General features: G+C 34.8%; 1 protein-coding gene and 1 non-coding gene across 2 annotated transcripts; one reads left to right on the plus strand and one right to left on the minus strand.

Annotated features, from left to right (window-relative positions):
• Positions 1 to 1,577: 1,577 nt before the first annotated feature.
• LOC134271553 (histone-lysine N-methyltransferase set-17-like) lies at positions 1,578 to 7,564 on the plus strand. Its single transcript, XM_062753759.1, has 9 exons — positions 1,578 to 1,637; positions 2,879 to 2,969; positions 3,073 to 3,252; positions 3,599 to 3,633; positions 3,751 to 3,808; positions 4,983 to 5,047; positions 5,357 to 5,581; positions 6,028 to 6,262; positions 6,834 to 7,564. The coding sequence occupies exons 2-9, from the start codon at positions 2,897 to 2,899 to the stop codon at positions 7,097 to 7,099; spliced, it is 1,137 nt and encodes a 378-aa protein (XP_062609743.1). The 5' UTR covers positions 1,578 to 1,637; positions 2,879 to 2,896; the 3' UTR covers positions 7,100 to 7,564.
• A 10,606-nt stretch (positions 7,565 to 18,170) lies between these two features.
• Positions 18,171 to 18,289, minus strand: LOC134271561 (5S ribosomal RNA). The gene has a single exon (XR_009993045.1). It is a non-coding gene; the product is annotated as a 5S ribosomal RNA (ribosomal RNA).
• Between the last annotated feature and the right edge of the window lie 303 nt (positions 18,290 to 18,592).

The raw sequence follows: 18,592 nt of genomic DNA on the forward strand, positions 1-18,592 counted from the left end.
ATTAGCAGGCGTGAATCATAACAAGAGCAAATTGAAACTTACTGATGATTTCGTTGAATAAGTCTACTGTATTGTTGGTAGATGTAAATAACAGTGTGTTACTTACGCATTAGTTCGTCAATTTTGTTTAGATTTCCGATAATCTTTCCCTTTCCGCCATTTGTAAACAACCTAGATGTTTCCAATGATTTGCTTTCTCGGAACAACTACCTTGGTTCAATTACTAATGAAACCAGAGAAGTACGAATGTTTTGAGTCCCGAGTCCGATTTAAAAAAAGGTTCCGTCTTGCACCTGAGATACGAGGCTCGAGATACACCTTGACTAGCCTTTTTTGCTCCATGTTTAATACGTGAGGACAGGGCCTCCTCCGCAATGTAGACCCTTGAATCTTTACGATTTCCCCCCCATAAACTATCTTTCATAACATTTTCGTTTTCGTTATGTAAAGTATAGGCCCTAAATAATATCAACCCGAAAAATCCCTCCCCCCAAACAATTATTTGATAATTTAAAAAAAACCTAAAGGTATGTTTTTATAATATACATGTTTAGAGTGGGCTACGGATTTTTTTTTTTATGAAATGTTTGTTTTAAACCAAAAATCGAGCAGAAATAAAAAGACAATTAAAATGAATGAATAAATAAATAAATAGATAAATAAATAAATAAATAAATAGAGAAATAAATAAATAAATAAATAAATAAACCTAAACACAGGGATAAACAAACAAATAAAAAAAAAAACATTAAATAGTAATAATTAACAATAATTTTAAAAAAAAAAATCACCAGAATTTACATATTAGATGCACAAGGTAGTCCATACACGTGTATATGTATCGTGCAAAGCACGAGTAAAAGTTTTTTTTTTTAAAAATCTATCTCATGAGTGAAATAACTCCCAACACTGAATTTTCCTTTTATCATTTTTTTTCCTTTTATCTCTTCAGCTAGCAGTGAATAAACAGAAGTTTTAAGATAAATATAGAAACTGTATGGTACTTTTGCATTTTATTTAGACAATGCTAAATTATAATAGATCATCTTTTTTTTTTTGGGGGGGGGGGGGGCTCACGCTAGCTGTTAATCTTGCGGTTGTTTCAGGTGCGTGAGTACCAATGGATAAAGGTTCTCTATGTGTTGTAACATTAACTGTAAAGCATTGTTTCTGGAAACATCCACTTTTGAGTCAGTGTCATATTTTTTAAAAAACGTACTTTGTTAAATGTCCGACAAAAAATGGTTAACAACCTCCTATCTGATATATAATGTAGATCCAAGCATTTTATTGTTAAGTCATTCGTTCATTTTTTGTTAAGTACATGCACACCCAACTTAGGATTTTAAAAGACGGGGTCGGTGCACAATTAATATGCGTTCTAGTTTCTTTGAAAGACGACTTTTCAAATATGCAAAATCAGCATATATTATTGATTGATAGAGAATTAATCATGATTGTGTTGTTTTTAGCAGATGGCTGACTGTGTGTTGTAATATGCAAGCCAACACAGTTACCCCCTATTGCAGTAGTATATTATGAGCATTCTTCCTTCAATTCCGACATATTGAGTACTCCATGGTACATATCGGTAAATTGCATGATTAATATCTCGGTTAACCACAGTCTCCGAAAAGGTAAGAACAATCCCTGTAATTCAAATCAAATACCGGTATGTAGAAAACTTTCGGATATTATGGTAGGGTTGGGGTCCAAAAGCCATACATTAATATATTTCTAAGGAGGGGGAGGGGGGCTGAGAAAGTGGCACTAGTACTTGTATCACATCCTTCAAAAATTTTATATCTCAACTAAAGCAAAAATTATAAGGGGTAGGGGTTATAATATTAAGAGGGCGAAGGTACTCCATCCTCCACAAATTAATCAATTAAAATTCAAATAGTTCCTTCGCCGATTTTTGACATTAAAAACATTTTTTATCGTTTTTTGTTGCATAAACAGATCATGCGGGTACTCAGCTGTAAAATGTTACATACATAACTACTCAACAAAACTTCATCCACGAATTCAAATCCCAACAAACCAAGAGTTTTTACTCAAACCACAAAAGTTTGACCCCACGAAAATATGTGATTTTACAGTAATTACTGATTTATAATCTTCGTTTGGTTATTTCGGGAAGAGGGGACACATCATGTGATCCTCACAGGCCCCTGGGGGCTGGAAACATCCCCGGGCCCGCCCGTTTTTTCCCCATTTTTTTCTTTTAAGTCGACGTCGAAAGCGATATATTGAAGAACAGCTTATTGAGACAAAAAGGTTACATTATCGATATCGTCTAGTGCATATGAAAACACAAAAATAGGAAAAAAATGTGTCGACCCCAGATTGAAGAAGAAAAAAATGGAAAAAGGGGGATGGGGTTCAGTCTGGCATCAAGTGCGTGTGTTGATCTTCGTGTAATATTTGCTTGTTCGCCTAAAAGTGACATGAATCCCACAAAAATATTTAAAACACAATGACTTTTAGAACTAGTCTAATAGTTTTATGCTGTGTAACTCAATAATAGCATTACGTACGCTTACGCGGGATTACTATATGTATCTTTCTGCAAATCGGAAACAAAAACTCTTCAGCAGAGAATCCCTTAGAAATAAGGAATATTGTGCGTGCACCGTATATCAAAAATCATACGTCTTGTAAATGAATATGTCTTCGTAACAGAAAAATTCGAATTTATGTGTGCGATCTTTGTGAAGCGCGCGGGGGGAGTAGGGTCAGAATTTACAGCAATGAATTGATAAAGTAACGCCATGTACAAGGTTTCCAAGTAGAGAATAAAAGTTAATGTTCAAAATGGTTTCCCCTTTAATACTGTTAAGTTTTTTTTTTCTACTTTTCTGGGTTTTTTTTCCAGATACCCTCATGAGAACTGATGTTATTACCGACATTGAATAATACAGATCACATCCTCTGGTTCATAATTCTACTCACAGTGTCTTTATCAAGTACGTGCAATTCCCCAATTAGAAGTTATATAAATAATTTATATATGTTCAATTATTTATTCAAATACTCTTATTCATTCATTTATTATGACTTTCATATAAGTTGATGGCGGTGTAGCTCAATGTAAAAGAGGGTTTCAAAGAGTGGTCAAATGGTGCATTTCTTTACACGAGGTTCCGATGTCAGCTGCGGACTCGATAAAGACATGTAAAGAACAGGGAGGGAGAATGCTGGTCCTAGACTCCAGGGAGAAAGAATACACAATCACACAGTACATCCAAGGTCGGGCCATCTTTTAAAAAGTTGTTTTTGTTACCTTCTCCCGACCTGCTGACTCAAAACTTTTTTAACCTCCAGGAAGTATTTTTAATATGTACTCTGGAAAAGTACAGTGTATAATTAAAAAAAAATAGCAAATTGAAAATGGAATTTTCTGGGGGAAAAAAATCTTACCTACCTACCAACCCAGTATTTTCAGACCGAGTCGGGAGAAGACAAACATTTATTTAATACATAACTCATGTAGTATACGTAGACAATTATCTCGTATTATTTCAGACAAAAATTACATTGTGTGATTAAATAAAAAAAATGTTAGGAATTGTATTTTCCCTTTTTAATTTCACAGAATTAGATTTTTTTCGAAAACCAGAAAGCAGAGAGGTAAGTGGTACGATTTCTGTGCATGGTGAGTTTCTTGTGTGTTTTTATTGAACTCTACATAGGTCTAGTATATATATGTAACAGGCATGGTTTAATATTTATTTATTTTGAGTTTAGACTAATCTTCATTCATCACTTCAAGAAATGAACGAGATAGCAGAAGTGTCAAAGAAATGTAAGTACCTGTCAATATTTGGTTTTCTGTAAAAATTCATCTTCAATCAGTATCTCTTCTCTTAATTTGAAGAATATGAAAAAAGTAAATATAATTATTTGTCTGTTATTTATTAATTTTTTTCCCGAATCCCTCTTTTTTTTATTTAAACTTCAATGACATTGCCATAAAGAACGAGGGCGCTTTTGATTGGCATTCGGCAGGAATCTGGGCGTAATTGAAAAGTGAAAATTTTATCCACATGTCACATGAAATTTTAAGATTTTTTTTATTTATGAAAAAGGAAAATATTTTCCCGAAATTGAGTTTTGATTTTCTAAAAAAATAACTTGAAAATTGGCCAGATCAGACATTTGGTACAAAATGGTACATTTTCAAACATCAAATTTTTCTTTTCTTCTCTCCATGATTTTGAAACGTTATTTGTGTGTATTTTAATTCAAAGAAACGAATACACTTTTTTAAAAAATTTTCCCCCCCAAAAAAATGTGTGAATGTGGTGCTTCTTTGTCCTTTTAAAATGATCTGTGTAGTAGCGGTGATAGCTCATTGCAGTGTACATCGAAAATTTGCATGGGGCGTTAATTTTTTTTTTACATGCAAACAACCATTTATTTTGTCAGTTTCGTTTTATGTTGATATATTAAAATTTTGAAAATATGGTTCAGTTTGGATATATCTATATAATGTACATCATGTACACGTATCATGCATCAATATATGCATTAAATATTTTAGGTGTTTATTTTTGTGAAACATAACTGTTATAGTACCCCCTAGGAAAAACGGACAAAAATGTTACAATCTCACACTTTCAAACTAACTGAAAAAAAAAACCCATGGACGTGTTTGTAAACTCTGACAAGCTGTGTTCAGCCAACCAAATCATGGACATTTAAACCATAAGTGTTTCGTACAAATGATTCCTGCAGATCACACGCCAAATGCGCCCATCTTCTTTGCATCATTTACAAACAAAGTAGGTTCATTTACATATATTAATCCAGTCGTACATGTATCCCATTTACATGTACATGTACATACATGTGTATTTCTGTAAATTTTGTCTTTACTGCCACCTGGTTATTTCAAAATTTACAACATACCACATGCAAGTAGTTATAAAAACAGTTTTTGTCCATGTGTATAAACGAAAGTATATTTTGTCATATAGTTTGTGAGGAATACCGAAAATTCAGAAGAAATGTCCCTTCCTTTACCTTTATAAAGAAGAGCAAGGTAATACTAGATTAACATATGCAACTTATATTCGATTACTTCTCATTCAATTCTTCAAATTATTAGGCAAGCTTTTTCAAATTGATCAAAATGTGATTCTTTTCTTTTTTAGTAGACATGCGATTATATTACATATGTATATACAATAAGGAAAATTGTAATGCATTAGTTTTTTCACAATTTTGCATATAAGCTAGTGTACGTCACAAATTAATAATCCATGAAGTCACGTTAATTGCGGTTGAAAAAATATACGTTCAAAATATCCTGTTCTTGGAGTACTTTAAACAATCTTCTAAACGATTGTAGACACGGACTGAATCCCCTGCATCTACTCACGCCAACAAGACAACTCCAGAGAGTTTTTATATATCACTGTCCGGTATCCCTGACGCGGGACTAGGGGTTTGGTCAGATATTCCTATACCCAAGTTTACAGTTTTGGATGAATATGAAGGGATCGAGTACAACATTGCAGATGCTTGTAAGATTAAAGCCCGCTGCAATAACTACTCATGGTTATACTCGTGGGTGGTAAGTGTAGTTGGATTTCAATGTTCAGAAAATTTCCATCAGTGTACAGATCGAGGTCCTTTAAACAAAAAAATAAATATTCTTAAAAATGAAAGTGAAGTAAAAAAAATCTCCTTAGCAATTGTTTAAGTACATTACCCTTTCAAACAAAAAAATAAAGTTTCTCAGATGAAATGGGAAGGAAGTGGGGGTACCATAATTATTGCATGTCTTTCAACAACCTTTACATGAAATGCTGCATTAGCCATTATAAATCAATATTTCCATTTCTTATTGTTTTTTCTTCTGTGATAACTCTTTGAAAAAGTGGGTCTTCATAATTTTTTTTTCAAATGCAACGTGCAAGTTATACATCAAGGTTAAGGCCAAGGGATCAGAAATGCTTTTACATCTACTTTAATAATTATGTCCAGTGATTTGACAGTATTAATTATTTCTGAAATTAGGTGAGAAGCACTGACGATATCGTTTACAAAATCGATGCTACATCTCCAGAGCTCGGTAACTGGCTCCGTTATGTCAACTGTGCTGCACACACAACACAGGAAAACGTACACGGCTTCCCGTGCGAGGGACTGGTGTTCTACATGACAACAAGGGACATAACTCCACGTACCGAGTTATTTTTGTGGTACGGAGATTCATATGGAGATTATCTGAATTTGAAAAGAATTCACCCAGGTACTGTTGGCAATCAATGTACTGTATTTATAATTATAACAGTTGCAGATCTGAATCTAGTCTTGTCCCATGATCCCTTGCACTTCCAATAACGAAGTGCAAGGGATCATGGGGCAAGACTGATCTGATACTCGCAGGTCTGAAAAAAGGGGATGGGTGACCATCTCAATTTTTGCACCGTAAGAGACTGGCTTTCGTACTTCACGTGAGCTTTACCTGTGTCAAGGCATTTCCAAATGTTCCATGATTTTTTTAACCTCACAATCTAGACCACGAAGTTTAACTTCAAACACTATTTTGCACAATGATATAAATAATTTTTTTTAGCATGATGGACAGAAAAGATAGCTACAATATGCCAGAAGTCATTGCACCTTGACTAAAAAGAACCCAAAGTAATTCTCTGAATTGGCATGTTTCTCTTGCGCTAGCCTCCTTTCCCGTATTTTCCCATGTTTTACCTCACATGTGTCCATTGTACTTGATAAATAAATAAATGATAAATAAAATTGATAAAACATTTTTTAAAAAATCAAACTATTATTGAAATGTGTAAAAACTCTTTTTTCAGAGAAGGACATGGGAGACAATGTCAAGATAAGAGTGAATGTCCTAAGTAAACAATCGGACAAAATGTTCTATGAAGATGGCACTCCTATGAACTACACCCGCTGGGTTCCTGGATCCACCCAGGGACTTCCTGATGGTGTATTTGGTTTATCGTTGGTTTTTAAAGAAGTTGAATGGAAATGGCATCCCGAGAAAGACTATTCTTATTTCACAGGACCGGAGGGTCTTAAGCTTCCCTTTATATGTGAGCAAATGTACAAAATGTAGTTACTTTAATGTTAACTTATGCTCTGTTTTCCTTTAAATACTACGTATTTATAATTGTCTGCGCATGCCATGCAGATATTCTTGTTAAGTTCCCTACCAGTTAAACTGAAGGGGGCTACAGATTTCTTAAGGCTTTTGCTCTGCCTACATGTTTTTATCAGTATTGCTTATACAATGCTATAAGTATCAGAATGTTTGTTTTCTGTCTTTATTTCAAAGAAAGGTACACATTCTAATGTACTTACAATGGTTCATTAAATCTGATTTTTTTTAACCTGTGAGAACCTTCAAGTTATGTCGACATTTATTTTTTTGAAAGCTTCTCTTCCAATTTACAACTGCACTCGCCGTTACATATTTTTCGTCCTGCATGTATGCGATATATACCTCTAAAATGCTTCGGCTTAGATAATGAAAGTAAATATATGAACTTTAAGAATCATTTTTTTTACCATCGAACCAAACGATATGAAGTGTGTCTATTTGCAAAACTGATTTTTGTTATTATACGTGTCATAAATATGGTATTAATAACCTCTTATAAAGTTAGATATACGAGGGTTGTCCAATTAGACATGGAAAACAATTTAGTTCCTCTTCGTTTGCCTGTCCAAAGTTGATTCTGTGGGCGAAGGTTTCGGTTAAATGAGCAGTTCGAACAGACAAATCCAGTTTTTATAATGTTTCTGTTCTGGTTTAATTGCTCCTACTTTAAGCAGCTAGCCTATAAAACTACATTCCATACAAATAGACAATATTTATGAGATGAGGCTGATCAATCGAAGCACATGTATCTTTTAAAGATAGATACAGTTTAACTGAAAATGATTATTTAAATAAAAGCCTGTATAAGATTACAAATATTTGTAGTATTTTAATGCATGTAAATGGGTAAAGACTCATATGTGTGAAAAATTTTGTTTGCTTAATTTTTTCCTCCCACCCTCGTAGGTTTTGAAGTTTATAGGTGACGATAAACGGAGAATTAATTTCAGCCAACCTTAAGGTATAGATTTCTTTTCATTTTCCTAGTAAAACGCAGAAAATACAGTACATAAAGTTAGTCGAACTTGACCTAAAACCTTCCCCAACTTCTGAATTTAACGAGTTTAACACACAAGTTCCACTTAACTGTATTATAGCCGTTACTATTTCCGGCAGGAAGGTAAAAAAAGTCGTAGAATCTCCTACTCTATTTAAAATAACTTCTTCACTAGTGTCATAGTGTGTTATATATGTCACTTTTGTATCTTTTTCTCCGTCTCTAAACTTAACAAGCCACAATTTTATTACATAACCTTGTGGCGCTAAGACGTTTGATAACGCCTTTTGGAGCAAACTCAATCTCCAAGACACTTTTGAAAATTACGACTACAATAATTATCTGTTACTCTTGCTATTTTAAAAGTGAAAATTTATATAATATTTAGATTTTGTTTCTGGCTTCACTGATATAAATAGCTGCAGACCTGTAGCTCTCGAAAACAAAAATATTGACGGACCGTCTGTCAATATATTTTTTTCGGAGAGCTACAGTTCTGCAGATGTTTAACATGTTACCAGAGATTTTACGTAGATTGAAAATTCGTAGACTGTGGTTTTATAAAACTTCTAAAATGTCTGTCCTACAATGCTCTCTGTACATAATAAAGAAAAGATACGTGTTGTCTTTTTGTTTAAATCATATTAAGAAAAGGGAACAAAAGATTAATTGATGTCCTCGTGTGCGGCATCAACTTCAAATACCGGTATTTACATTTACAAACATTGAATGTCTTTGACAACACGAGATTGAGATTTAAGCCCCTTACTTGCAATTGTCTCCAAATTTATCACGTTTTCAGATAAATGTTCATAAACTTTATATCGTCCTTTCACAAACTGTCTCCGAGGTAAGCATGAGTAAGGACATGTCAAAAATTTTTATTGTTTATCTCCTGTAAATTGCGTATTCGTCATTTAAAAAAAAATACAATTACTTTACATATATACCCAGTATTTGTTTACCTTAATTTTTTAGATTTACCTTTCAATTCAGAAATGATTAGACTTCTTCCCTGAAGCAGGTGCTTTTCAGCTGTGTTTGAAGGGGACTCAAATAGGTTGATGATACCTGTTGTCCTATCACAATTGATGCATTTTTGTAGTGTACAATGTACAAAAAATAAATGGTTTAAAATTCGTACACGTGCATTTTTTACTATGACCTTTATTCCTTGAACCAGGAATTAAAGTATAGATTACCGGTATTCAATTTTCTCGTTTTGACCAAAAATGATTAAATGAATGATTTGCTTTCGATCTTTGATGTTTTTAATATCTCAATGAACAGGCATGTTCCTATAGTTACTTGTTCAGATAAACAAACTTATTTTAAGGTTAATTGATACTCTGATAAGAAAGACAACTTTTAATGACATAAATGTCTATTACAGTAAAACTTCTCCAAACCGGACAGCTGCCGGACTGAATAAAATGGCCTGACTAGAGGGATGGGCCGGTTTTCCGAAAATTTAGCATACTGAAGAATTGCAGATTTTCAGTACCTGCATGTGCAAATATTAGGTATTCCGTAATATGCGTTATAGATTTGCCAAGTTGAAATGTCTTTTTTTTTTCCAATTTTGCCCCGCAAGCTATGTTATAATTAGTTGTATTTTCTTTATAAAATACATTTCTTTAGGAAAATCATTAAGGTTCAAGCAACATTTTATATGAGTGAGCAGAGGGTTTATGAATTAACCTTAAGCAGTACATGTACTTTTCAAATTCAGATAAACTAACTCGCATTCAGTTAAACTTCTGTAAATGAGGTTGGCTAAGTTATGATTTGACTTTAAAATGCGCTTTCTAATTGACATTCTTTGTGGAAATGTGGAAACTTGTCAATTGTATGTCAATTCCACTTTATGGATATTGGTCTATTTCAGTCTATGAAAGATAGTTTTGTGCGCCACTCTATTTCAGGATATGGACATTGGTCTTGTATTTCAGTCTTATTCGTGATTTGGGTGGCAATGCAAACAAGACTGAATATTAAAATCGTTAAATTGTATAAGATCGGGTAAAATGTGTGAATCACTTAATTTTCTGAAAAACTGCTCAGATCAGGTTGGTGTTGGAAGTCGAAAATTTCTTCACCGTGAACAGCTTTGCGTCACGTTCACTAAAATACCTCACTGTGGGCGATAATTAATTTCTCGCTATATAGAGGTAAGTATTACTAAATAAAAATGCAACGAGAGGGTTTATATAAAGTTGTTTCATTGAGCATTTTAAGCAATTATATCTAGACGGTTCTTCGGACTCTAAATTCTAGGACTGCAGGTATGTAAATGTTCAAAATATAAATAAAAACTATGGATTTAAATTGATAAATAAATAAAATTGAAACAATTTTGATATAAATGATTAAAGAATGAATGTAATGAAATTAGTTTCTCAGGGATATCTGAATATTTTTTTATGTGAGATAAACATATTTATACCACCTCCGTTCGAATTGGGCATTTCCTAAGAGATGATGCAAATATATAAATCAGATACGACGGAAAAACAGAAGTTTTTTCAAAGCTGAATTTTCTAATTCTTAAATAAAGTCTTGTGCATGAGAAAGCAAAATCTTCTATACATTTCCTCGAAGAGTCTTGTGCTGTTACGTTTCTACAGCGTCTGTTAGCTGTCTGTCTGTCCCACTTGGTTCTCCGCACTTTTTTTTCTACACGCTTGATGACAAAACAATTAATTTTAAGTATAGAATTGTTAAAATTACATGCTTATCACTTTACAAGTTGTATATCAATTGTGTCCATCAATCGTATTCAGATTCTAGATAAAACAAGAGGCCCGTGGGCCACGTCGCTCACCTGAGCAATATTGCTAAGAAAAAAGCAGAAATCAGTTTATTATTGAAAAGTTTAAACCCAGTAGTGGTCCCAACCTATCCTTAACATGGAGAGGGTATGATATGAACAAGCTTGAATCTCCACTAACTAAGGATGTTTGCATATTTCTTTGACTATACCTGTGGCTTTATTGACATTTACATTTGAACTTACACTGTGGCCATGTCCTACCCCCAGGAGTCATGACTTGAACAAAATTGAATCTACACAACCTGAGAATATGAATAGGACTAATCATGGCTTTGCTATTCTTGAGAAGAAGATTTTTAAAGAATTTTTCTATTTATTTCTATGTAAAACTTTGATCGGCCATTGTGGCCCCGCCTTATCCCCTGGGGTCATGATTTGAACAAATCTGAATCTCCACTACCTGAGGATGCTTCCATAAAAATATGATCATTTATGCCTTTGCTATTCTTGAGAAGAAATTTTTAAAGAATTTTCCTATATATTTCTATATATACATTTGAACTTACACTGTGGCCATGTTCTACCCCCAGGAGTCAGGACTTGAACAAAATTGAATCTACACTTCCTGAGAATGCTTCCATATAAATGTGATCTTTCATGTCTTTTCTATTCTTGTGAAAAAGACTTTTTAAACAATTTCCTATATATTTCTATGTAAAACTTTCATCGGCCATTGTGGCCCCGCCCTACCACCGGGGGTCATGATTTGAACAAACTTGAATCTACACTACCTGAGGATGATCCCACATGAGTTTCATCTTTAATGGCCCAGTGGTTCTTGAGAAGAAGATTTCTTTTAAAAATGCCATTAATTTTTCACTAACTCATAATTATCTCCCTTTGGAAGTGGGCGTGGCCCTTCATTTGAACAAACTTGAATCCCCTTTACCCAAGGATAATTTGTAGCAAGTTTGGTTGAAATTGGTCCAGCGGTTTTACAGAAGAAGATGAAAATGTGAAAAGTTTACAACAACGCCAACGACGACAACGACAGACAACACACAAATTTTGATCAGAAAAGCTCACTTGAGCCTTCGGGTCAGGTGAGCTATATAAAAAGGGCACCGCAAAGAGCATCACCTCGTACAGTGTACACACAGTTACGTTAACTCCTTTTGCGAGGGGGAAAACAATATTCGTCTATGTAGAGAGAACAAAAATATTCTTACCTGAAATAAAACCTAACAAGCCAAGAAAGAAAATGGAAGAAAAAAATGAAACTTGTACAAACTAAAAAAACGTATACAGTATATTTCATGGAGGGGTAGATTGTACTTCTTTCAGTACCATTTTTTCAAACTCGACTACAAAACCCTTATTTGACTATACTGCAGTAAAATTGGAATGGGCGCTTATAAGCATCTGGGAAAAGTAATTGTAGAGAAAACTGCTGCGAAAATTTGTTAATTAAGTGATATTTAAGGCATTCTGATAAATAATTGGGATGCGAGTTTTAATTAATGTGTATTTTTTCAATGACCATTGCATATGCAATGGATGAAATATTGTCAGGCGTCGCATCAGGTGTTTTAACAAAAACAAATTTATCATGTGTGTTACTTTTAATTTCAGGGGACCTACCATGCGTCTTTTGGTTTTCGTTCTTGCTTCTGTATGTACCGTGAATGCTGGGTTTTACGATTTCAGGAAATTCGGTAACCCCCAAAGTGACGTGCACTTTGGAGACATTAAAAGCCAGGAATATTTGCAAGACGAATCAGAGTATCCAACAATCAACACAAGGGAGAAACTGCTGTCTATACGGAATGATCTCAGCGTACTGTCTAAGGCCCTCTCCAGCATTAGGAACAAACCCAATATGTACCCACAGAATCAACGACCCCATCAAATGACTTATGAAAACTATATCAAAAGCAAATATTCCAATTTTGATGCATCAGATATACGCCGATTACTGCTTCACTTTGGTAGATGAAACAAGATAACGGTTATTCCGCTTTTTGATACACGTCTACTAGTAGATAACTGATAAAATATTCATAAAATCCTAACTGGCCCTTTATTGAAAATATTAATATTTACATTGCTCTGTTAAGTCTGTAGGCCAGCAAGCCTGATATGAAGTGTACAGGGTTGTAATTATGCATCTAAAATTATTTTTTCCTATTATTTTAAGCTCCCTGATTGGCTCAGACGTGCTCACATGATGAAAAAATACACAAAAATATCCTACTATACATTCTATACATTGCTTCTTTATAATGTATATAGGGTATTTTTTTGTGAAGCGAATATTTTGTGGGGGGAGGGGTTAAAAACTTTTTCCTATTCTACACGTGATGAATAAGTGTAATAAATATGATTTGTGAAAAAAATGTCCAATAAGCCCCGAATTTGATTGGGGGGGGGGGGGGGGGTTCCGGTGATATATACATGTATAACAAAATGATATTATATTTCTAAAAATGGAAAATAACAAAAGTGCTGACTTCACAATACAACTCAAGTATACATGTATAACTCAAGTTGATGTTTCTAGGAAAAATCATTTTCTTTTTTTATAATTATGAAGTTCTGTAATAATTGGTTGGGCGTGACAATGCCTTGAATAAGAATTTGATTTATGTGAAATCATAATAAAATACTGTAGTGCATAGTCACAATGTTTTTCCTAAATAAAATAAATCAAATGTTGTCCTTAAAAGTTTTACATTTTCTACATTACTCTATCAATACAAAGGTAAACAAGATGTGTTTGTGAAACACTATGCACCCGACGGCAACAAAGTTCAAAAAAATATTTTCAGAAGATAAGTCAAGGTCATAAGGTCATTGACCTTGGTGTCATTTAAAGAACTTCATTAGTGGAGTATGCACACCAAATATGAAGTCTCTATCTGTCATGGTTCAAAAGTTATGGAGAAAGTTTGTAAAATCTATTTTTAGCATAAAGGTCACATTCAAGGTCACAAGGTCATTGACCTTGGTGTCATTTGAAAGAGCATCATTGGTGGTTCAAAAGTTATGCGAAATATATGCAAATAGTCTCTATCACTGTCATGGTTCAAAAGTTATGGCGAAGGTTAAAGTTGACAACCGAAGGACAGACAAACAGATAAACAGACAATCAGACAGGACAAAAACAATATACGCCTTGGATCTATCGATTCGGGCGCATAAAAATTAAGATAACCCAGAGACATATAATCTATTATTATGTCTCTGGATAAACCGCTCATTTTTGTATCGTTAGTCTGTGGTAAAAATGATAGAGGAAAGTTGTGGGTTTTTCATACTATTTTCAATTTTTTTGGTTAAATTCTCTAAAAGAAATTAAAATGTACCTTTTTTTCGGTCAATCCATAGATATATCAAATTAACGGAAAAGCATATCGAGCTTACACTTCGTGCTCGGTCGATAAGCTTTTCCATGGAATCGATATCGGGTAAATCTGTGGGTCGATCGACCGACATATTTGTAAAATATTTGAATTTTAGTTATCAGTTGTATCCCCAAATCTGAAAATTTACAAAGGTTCCATTTTGCAGGCATTTAGCATCTACCGACCGTGCGTGGAGGGTGGGCTGGCAGTGGGGTCGACCACATCCACTTCGTCTTCGCTAATGAAGGGTTTCTGATATGCTACTCTGAGTACACTGTACTCTCCTAATAATCTGCGGAGATTAGCGTATCATAAACTCTTGGTTAGCAAAGATGCCTCCACTTATTTTCTATATAACTTTGTCTATTGATATGCTCATTGTAAGACCACATCCCCCCCCCCCCCCCCGCCCCTCCCCCACACATACTCTTTGATAAAGTATATCTAGTTAGATAAGAGAAATGTAGTAGAGTATTTTGATTTGAACATATTTTATTATGTAACAATTCCATAAACGGATTGGGCAGCAGGCATAGCTTATATGAGCCCTCTCCATAGAGTACTAGTATATGAATAAAGTATAGTATTACAGAAGTTGGGGCATAGTATAGTATAGTGTTACAGAAGTTGGAGCCCCTCCCAATAGGATTTATTAATTTGATGAGACTTTCAGATATTTATTATATAGTGCTACTGTGACCTCCTATTTGACTTTGGAAAAAAAAAACAACCTTGGTTTAAAGTTGAGAAAATACTGTATTTTGATTAAATTTGTTTCATGTGTACTGTAAATATGATCGATTTGAAGACTAACAATCATTATACCCCCTGCTTGAAAAGCGGGAGGGTATACAGTAAGCGGAATGCCCGTCCGTCTGTCTGTACGTCCATCTGTAACGCTTTTGGGTACCCATCTCCTACGCAACTCCTCTTTCATTCAAAAGAAATAATGAGACTTTCACAGATTATTTGTTACATAGGCCATTCTGCACTTTCTTTTTTTTTTTACTTTTTGATCGAAACATAATATTTCGGGTAAAAAAATGGAATTGAAAGGAAGTTGGCCTTGAAAAAAGTTGGCCACTACACCCCCCCCCCCCCCCCCCTTCACGAAATAGGATTTTCGAGTTCGGGCAAGTTTCTTTTTTTTTGTTGCTTGTCCACTTCATTTACAGGTTAGCAGAAAAAATAATTCTCTGGTTGGCCCCCCTCTTTCAAATACGATGCTACGTGCCTGCGCAACTCCTCCTATACCACTGAATAAAATCTAATGATACTTTAAAAGTTTTTTTTATTATATAATGCCAATATTCACCTTCTTTTTCACCTTTGTCATCTGACACTTATTTCGGTCTCTCAGAGGAAAACATTGACTTTGCCATTAAAATCATATGGGAGGCGGGGGGTGTGGTATCATTTAGTGAGCTCGATTAGTTCGAATATTCCTGTACCAACTTAAAACTAGACAAAACATTATCTTATTTTCACATTTTTTTTTATTCACCGATTTTACACCCCCCCCCCCCCACACACACACACAATAGGAATTAGGGTTTTTTCAGCAAATTGACTTACTTGCTTGGCTTATTCCTGTTCGCTCTTTTGGGAGTATAAAGCCGCAACCACACCACGCCATCAGACTCTGATTTTGGCTATGCTTTTCGACTGGGTCCACGTTAACCTTTTGGACTTCTGATGCCAATGTGCTAGTTTCTCCTGAGCATCTTGTTCCTGGTGTGAGAGAAGGTCAATGTCATTTGCAAAATCCAGGTTCTCAAGCTGTTTGGTGAAGGTCCACTGGATTCTGGTCTTACAACGTTAACTCTTTGTTGTTTCCTGCATAACCAAGTCAATGACTTTATCAGAAATATGGTATAGGTGAGAGCATGCAGCCCTGTCTTACTCCAGTGTCCACATTAAAAGGATCTGTGAGCTTCCCGTTATCGATGATATGACATATGACATCATCATATTGATTCCTGATTATACTTATGAATTTTGGTGGAATTGCATACTAGTAATATGCCATTAATGCCAAGATGGTTGACCTGTCCACACTGTCCAATGTCTCCTCAAAGTCCACGAAGATTGAGTAGAGAGGAGACTGCAATTCAATGGACTTCTCAGGGATAATGTGGCTATGTGATCTGTGCATGATCTGTCCTGACTGAACCCTGTTTGTTCTGATCTTAGTTTCTTGTCCAAGGCTCCAATCATTTTTTCCAAACCTACTCTTGTTACATGCAGGATCTTACTGGCAACACACAAAAGCATGATGCAGCAAATTATTACAAATTAATTGTCTGTGTATATTTGAAGTATCCCCGTACATGTATTTGTAAATACAGCAATGAAAGGTGCAATTAATACGAGAGAGAGAGAGAGAGAGAGAGAGAGAGGATTACTAAATATCAAAAATACAAAGGGAAGTGTAATAATATAATTACGCGCAAGAATATAAAAGAAGGCAATTTATGTCTTTATTAATACTTATAAGTTGATGTCATTTGTTTAAACTAGTTTTCTGTCACTGTAATTGTCGGGAGCGGGGGGCACCTGTTCATGCATAGAATAAGAAGGGGCGGAATGTAAGGGGCGTGTATGTATAATTATGTGATTTTGTAATTCATTTATATGATAATGGAAAATTGTATGTTTTTGTGTGTTTTTTTTTTGTTGTTTTGTTTTATGTACAATTGTATGTATGTTTATATGTTTGCATGTGTATTGGGGGGGGGGGGGGGGGGGCATGGTGTAATTCTATAATTGTGAATTTTTTGTGAACGTTTCAATTTAACGCTGTATAAAGGTATCTTTTCGAAAAATTTTGATGGCTCTAAAAAGAGCCTTTGCAGTATACTTCATTTCTGTAGAAACTGCTCAGTACTCCTCATCTGATCCGGAGTCTGACATGTCGTCGGAGATGATCTGTACATCCTCTCCAAACATTTCACGCGCCCGCAGATCTGCAACGGTTTGGGCTTTGTTGTGAGCGTAGTCATAGTACATGTTTCTAAGGCCCTCGACGACTGCAAGTCTCAGTCTGAGGCTGTATCTGAAGGATCTGTGATTTTCATTCTTGGCTTTACTGTATCTGGACTGCAGGTCAGACATCTTGTAATTGAGCTGAACAATCTGCTCGCAGGCTCTCTTGAAACGGCGCTCGCTGTCCATCAAAGAGAATCTCTTGTCCAAGGTATTTCTTCTGGAACCAGTAACTTTGGTAGCTCTCATCTTGATAGTAGCACTAGTAGTTTGGTAATGTATTCGATTTGCAGTGGAAAGAATTGTGATGCCCTTGCCTGTCGCACGCCTTGCTATATAGCGCACAGTGGCATTGCTAATTGAGAAACTCGTTTCATTTTCTAATGCGACACCCGTCGCCTGAATAAACAGTTATTATCTGTCTCAACGGCTGTGCCAAGTGCCATGATTGCTGAGCTTGGACTGACAATTATCCCTCGGAAAATGTTCCGTTATTTTAAATTATCTGGGTACTCTTTAAAAAATGAGATTTTCAGGCAAGCAAATAATTAATTAATTTTGTTAATTAACTTTTATTGATATTCGGTTATGTCTAAATTTTGTTTCTTATAAACTTTTAATCGGAGATATTTTCCCCCTTCTTTTTACCAGGTACATGCATGTAGATTTCTATGAGCTGTACAAAACGTGCTGGAAACGATGTTGTGCTTATCTCCCTTTGACTGCACGAGTTTCACGATTTTTTTTTCTTGAAAAACATTTTGTTCCTAATACATGTAAATTGTAATTGTTACCTATGAATTAATATCACTAATAGCATTGAAACCAATTTAGGTTGTTGAAGAAAGAAAATTTAAAAAAAAAAAAAGTCTACGACACCTGGTATTCCCAGGCGGTCACCCATCCAAGTACTAACCAGGCTCGACGTTGCTTAACTTCGGTGATCGGACGAGAACCGGTGCTTTCAACGTGATATGGCCGTAGACATGTAAGTAGTGTTTATTTTCCGGTTTTGTCAGTAAATGAATGTTTTAAATTGAAAAATTGAAATGATAACTTGCTATTCGTATTTTTTCTCTCTAATTTATGTCTTTATTAATACTTATAAGTTGATGTCATTTGTTTAAACTAGTTTTCTGTCACTGTAATTGTCGGGAGCGGGGGGCACCTGTTCATGCATAGAATAAGAAGGGGCGGAATGTAAGGGGCGTGTATGTATAATTATGTGATTTTGTAATTCATTTATATGATAATGGAAAATTGTATGTTTTTGTGTGGTTTTTTTTTGT

Source organism: Saccostrea cucullata, unplaced genomic scaffold (genome assembly GCF_032062105.1).
Source record: "Saccostrea cucullata isolate Sc308-1 unplaced genomic scaffold, CSIRO_AGI_Scuc_v1 ctg215, whole genome shotgun sequence".
In the NCBI taxonomy this organism is placed as follows: Eukaryota; Metazoa; Mollusca; class Bivalvia; order Ostreida; family Ostreidae; genus Saccostrea; species Saccostrea cuccullata.

Coding starts and splice junctions, on each gene's coding strand:
- LOC134271553 (XM_062753759.1), top strand. CDS start 2,897: ATGTTATTACCGACATTGAATAATACAGATCACATCCTCTGGTTCATA. Junction 2,970..3,072: donor ACTCACAGTGTCTTTATCAA/GTACGTGCAATT, acceptor CTTTCATATAAG/TTGATGGCGGTGTAGCTCAA. Junction 5,048..5,356: donor CCTTTATAAAGAAGAGCAAG/GTAATACTAGAT, acceptor AAACGATTGTAG/ACACGGACTGAATCCCCTGC.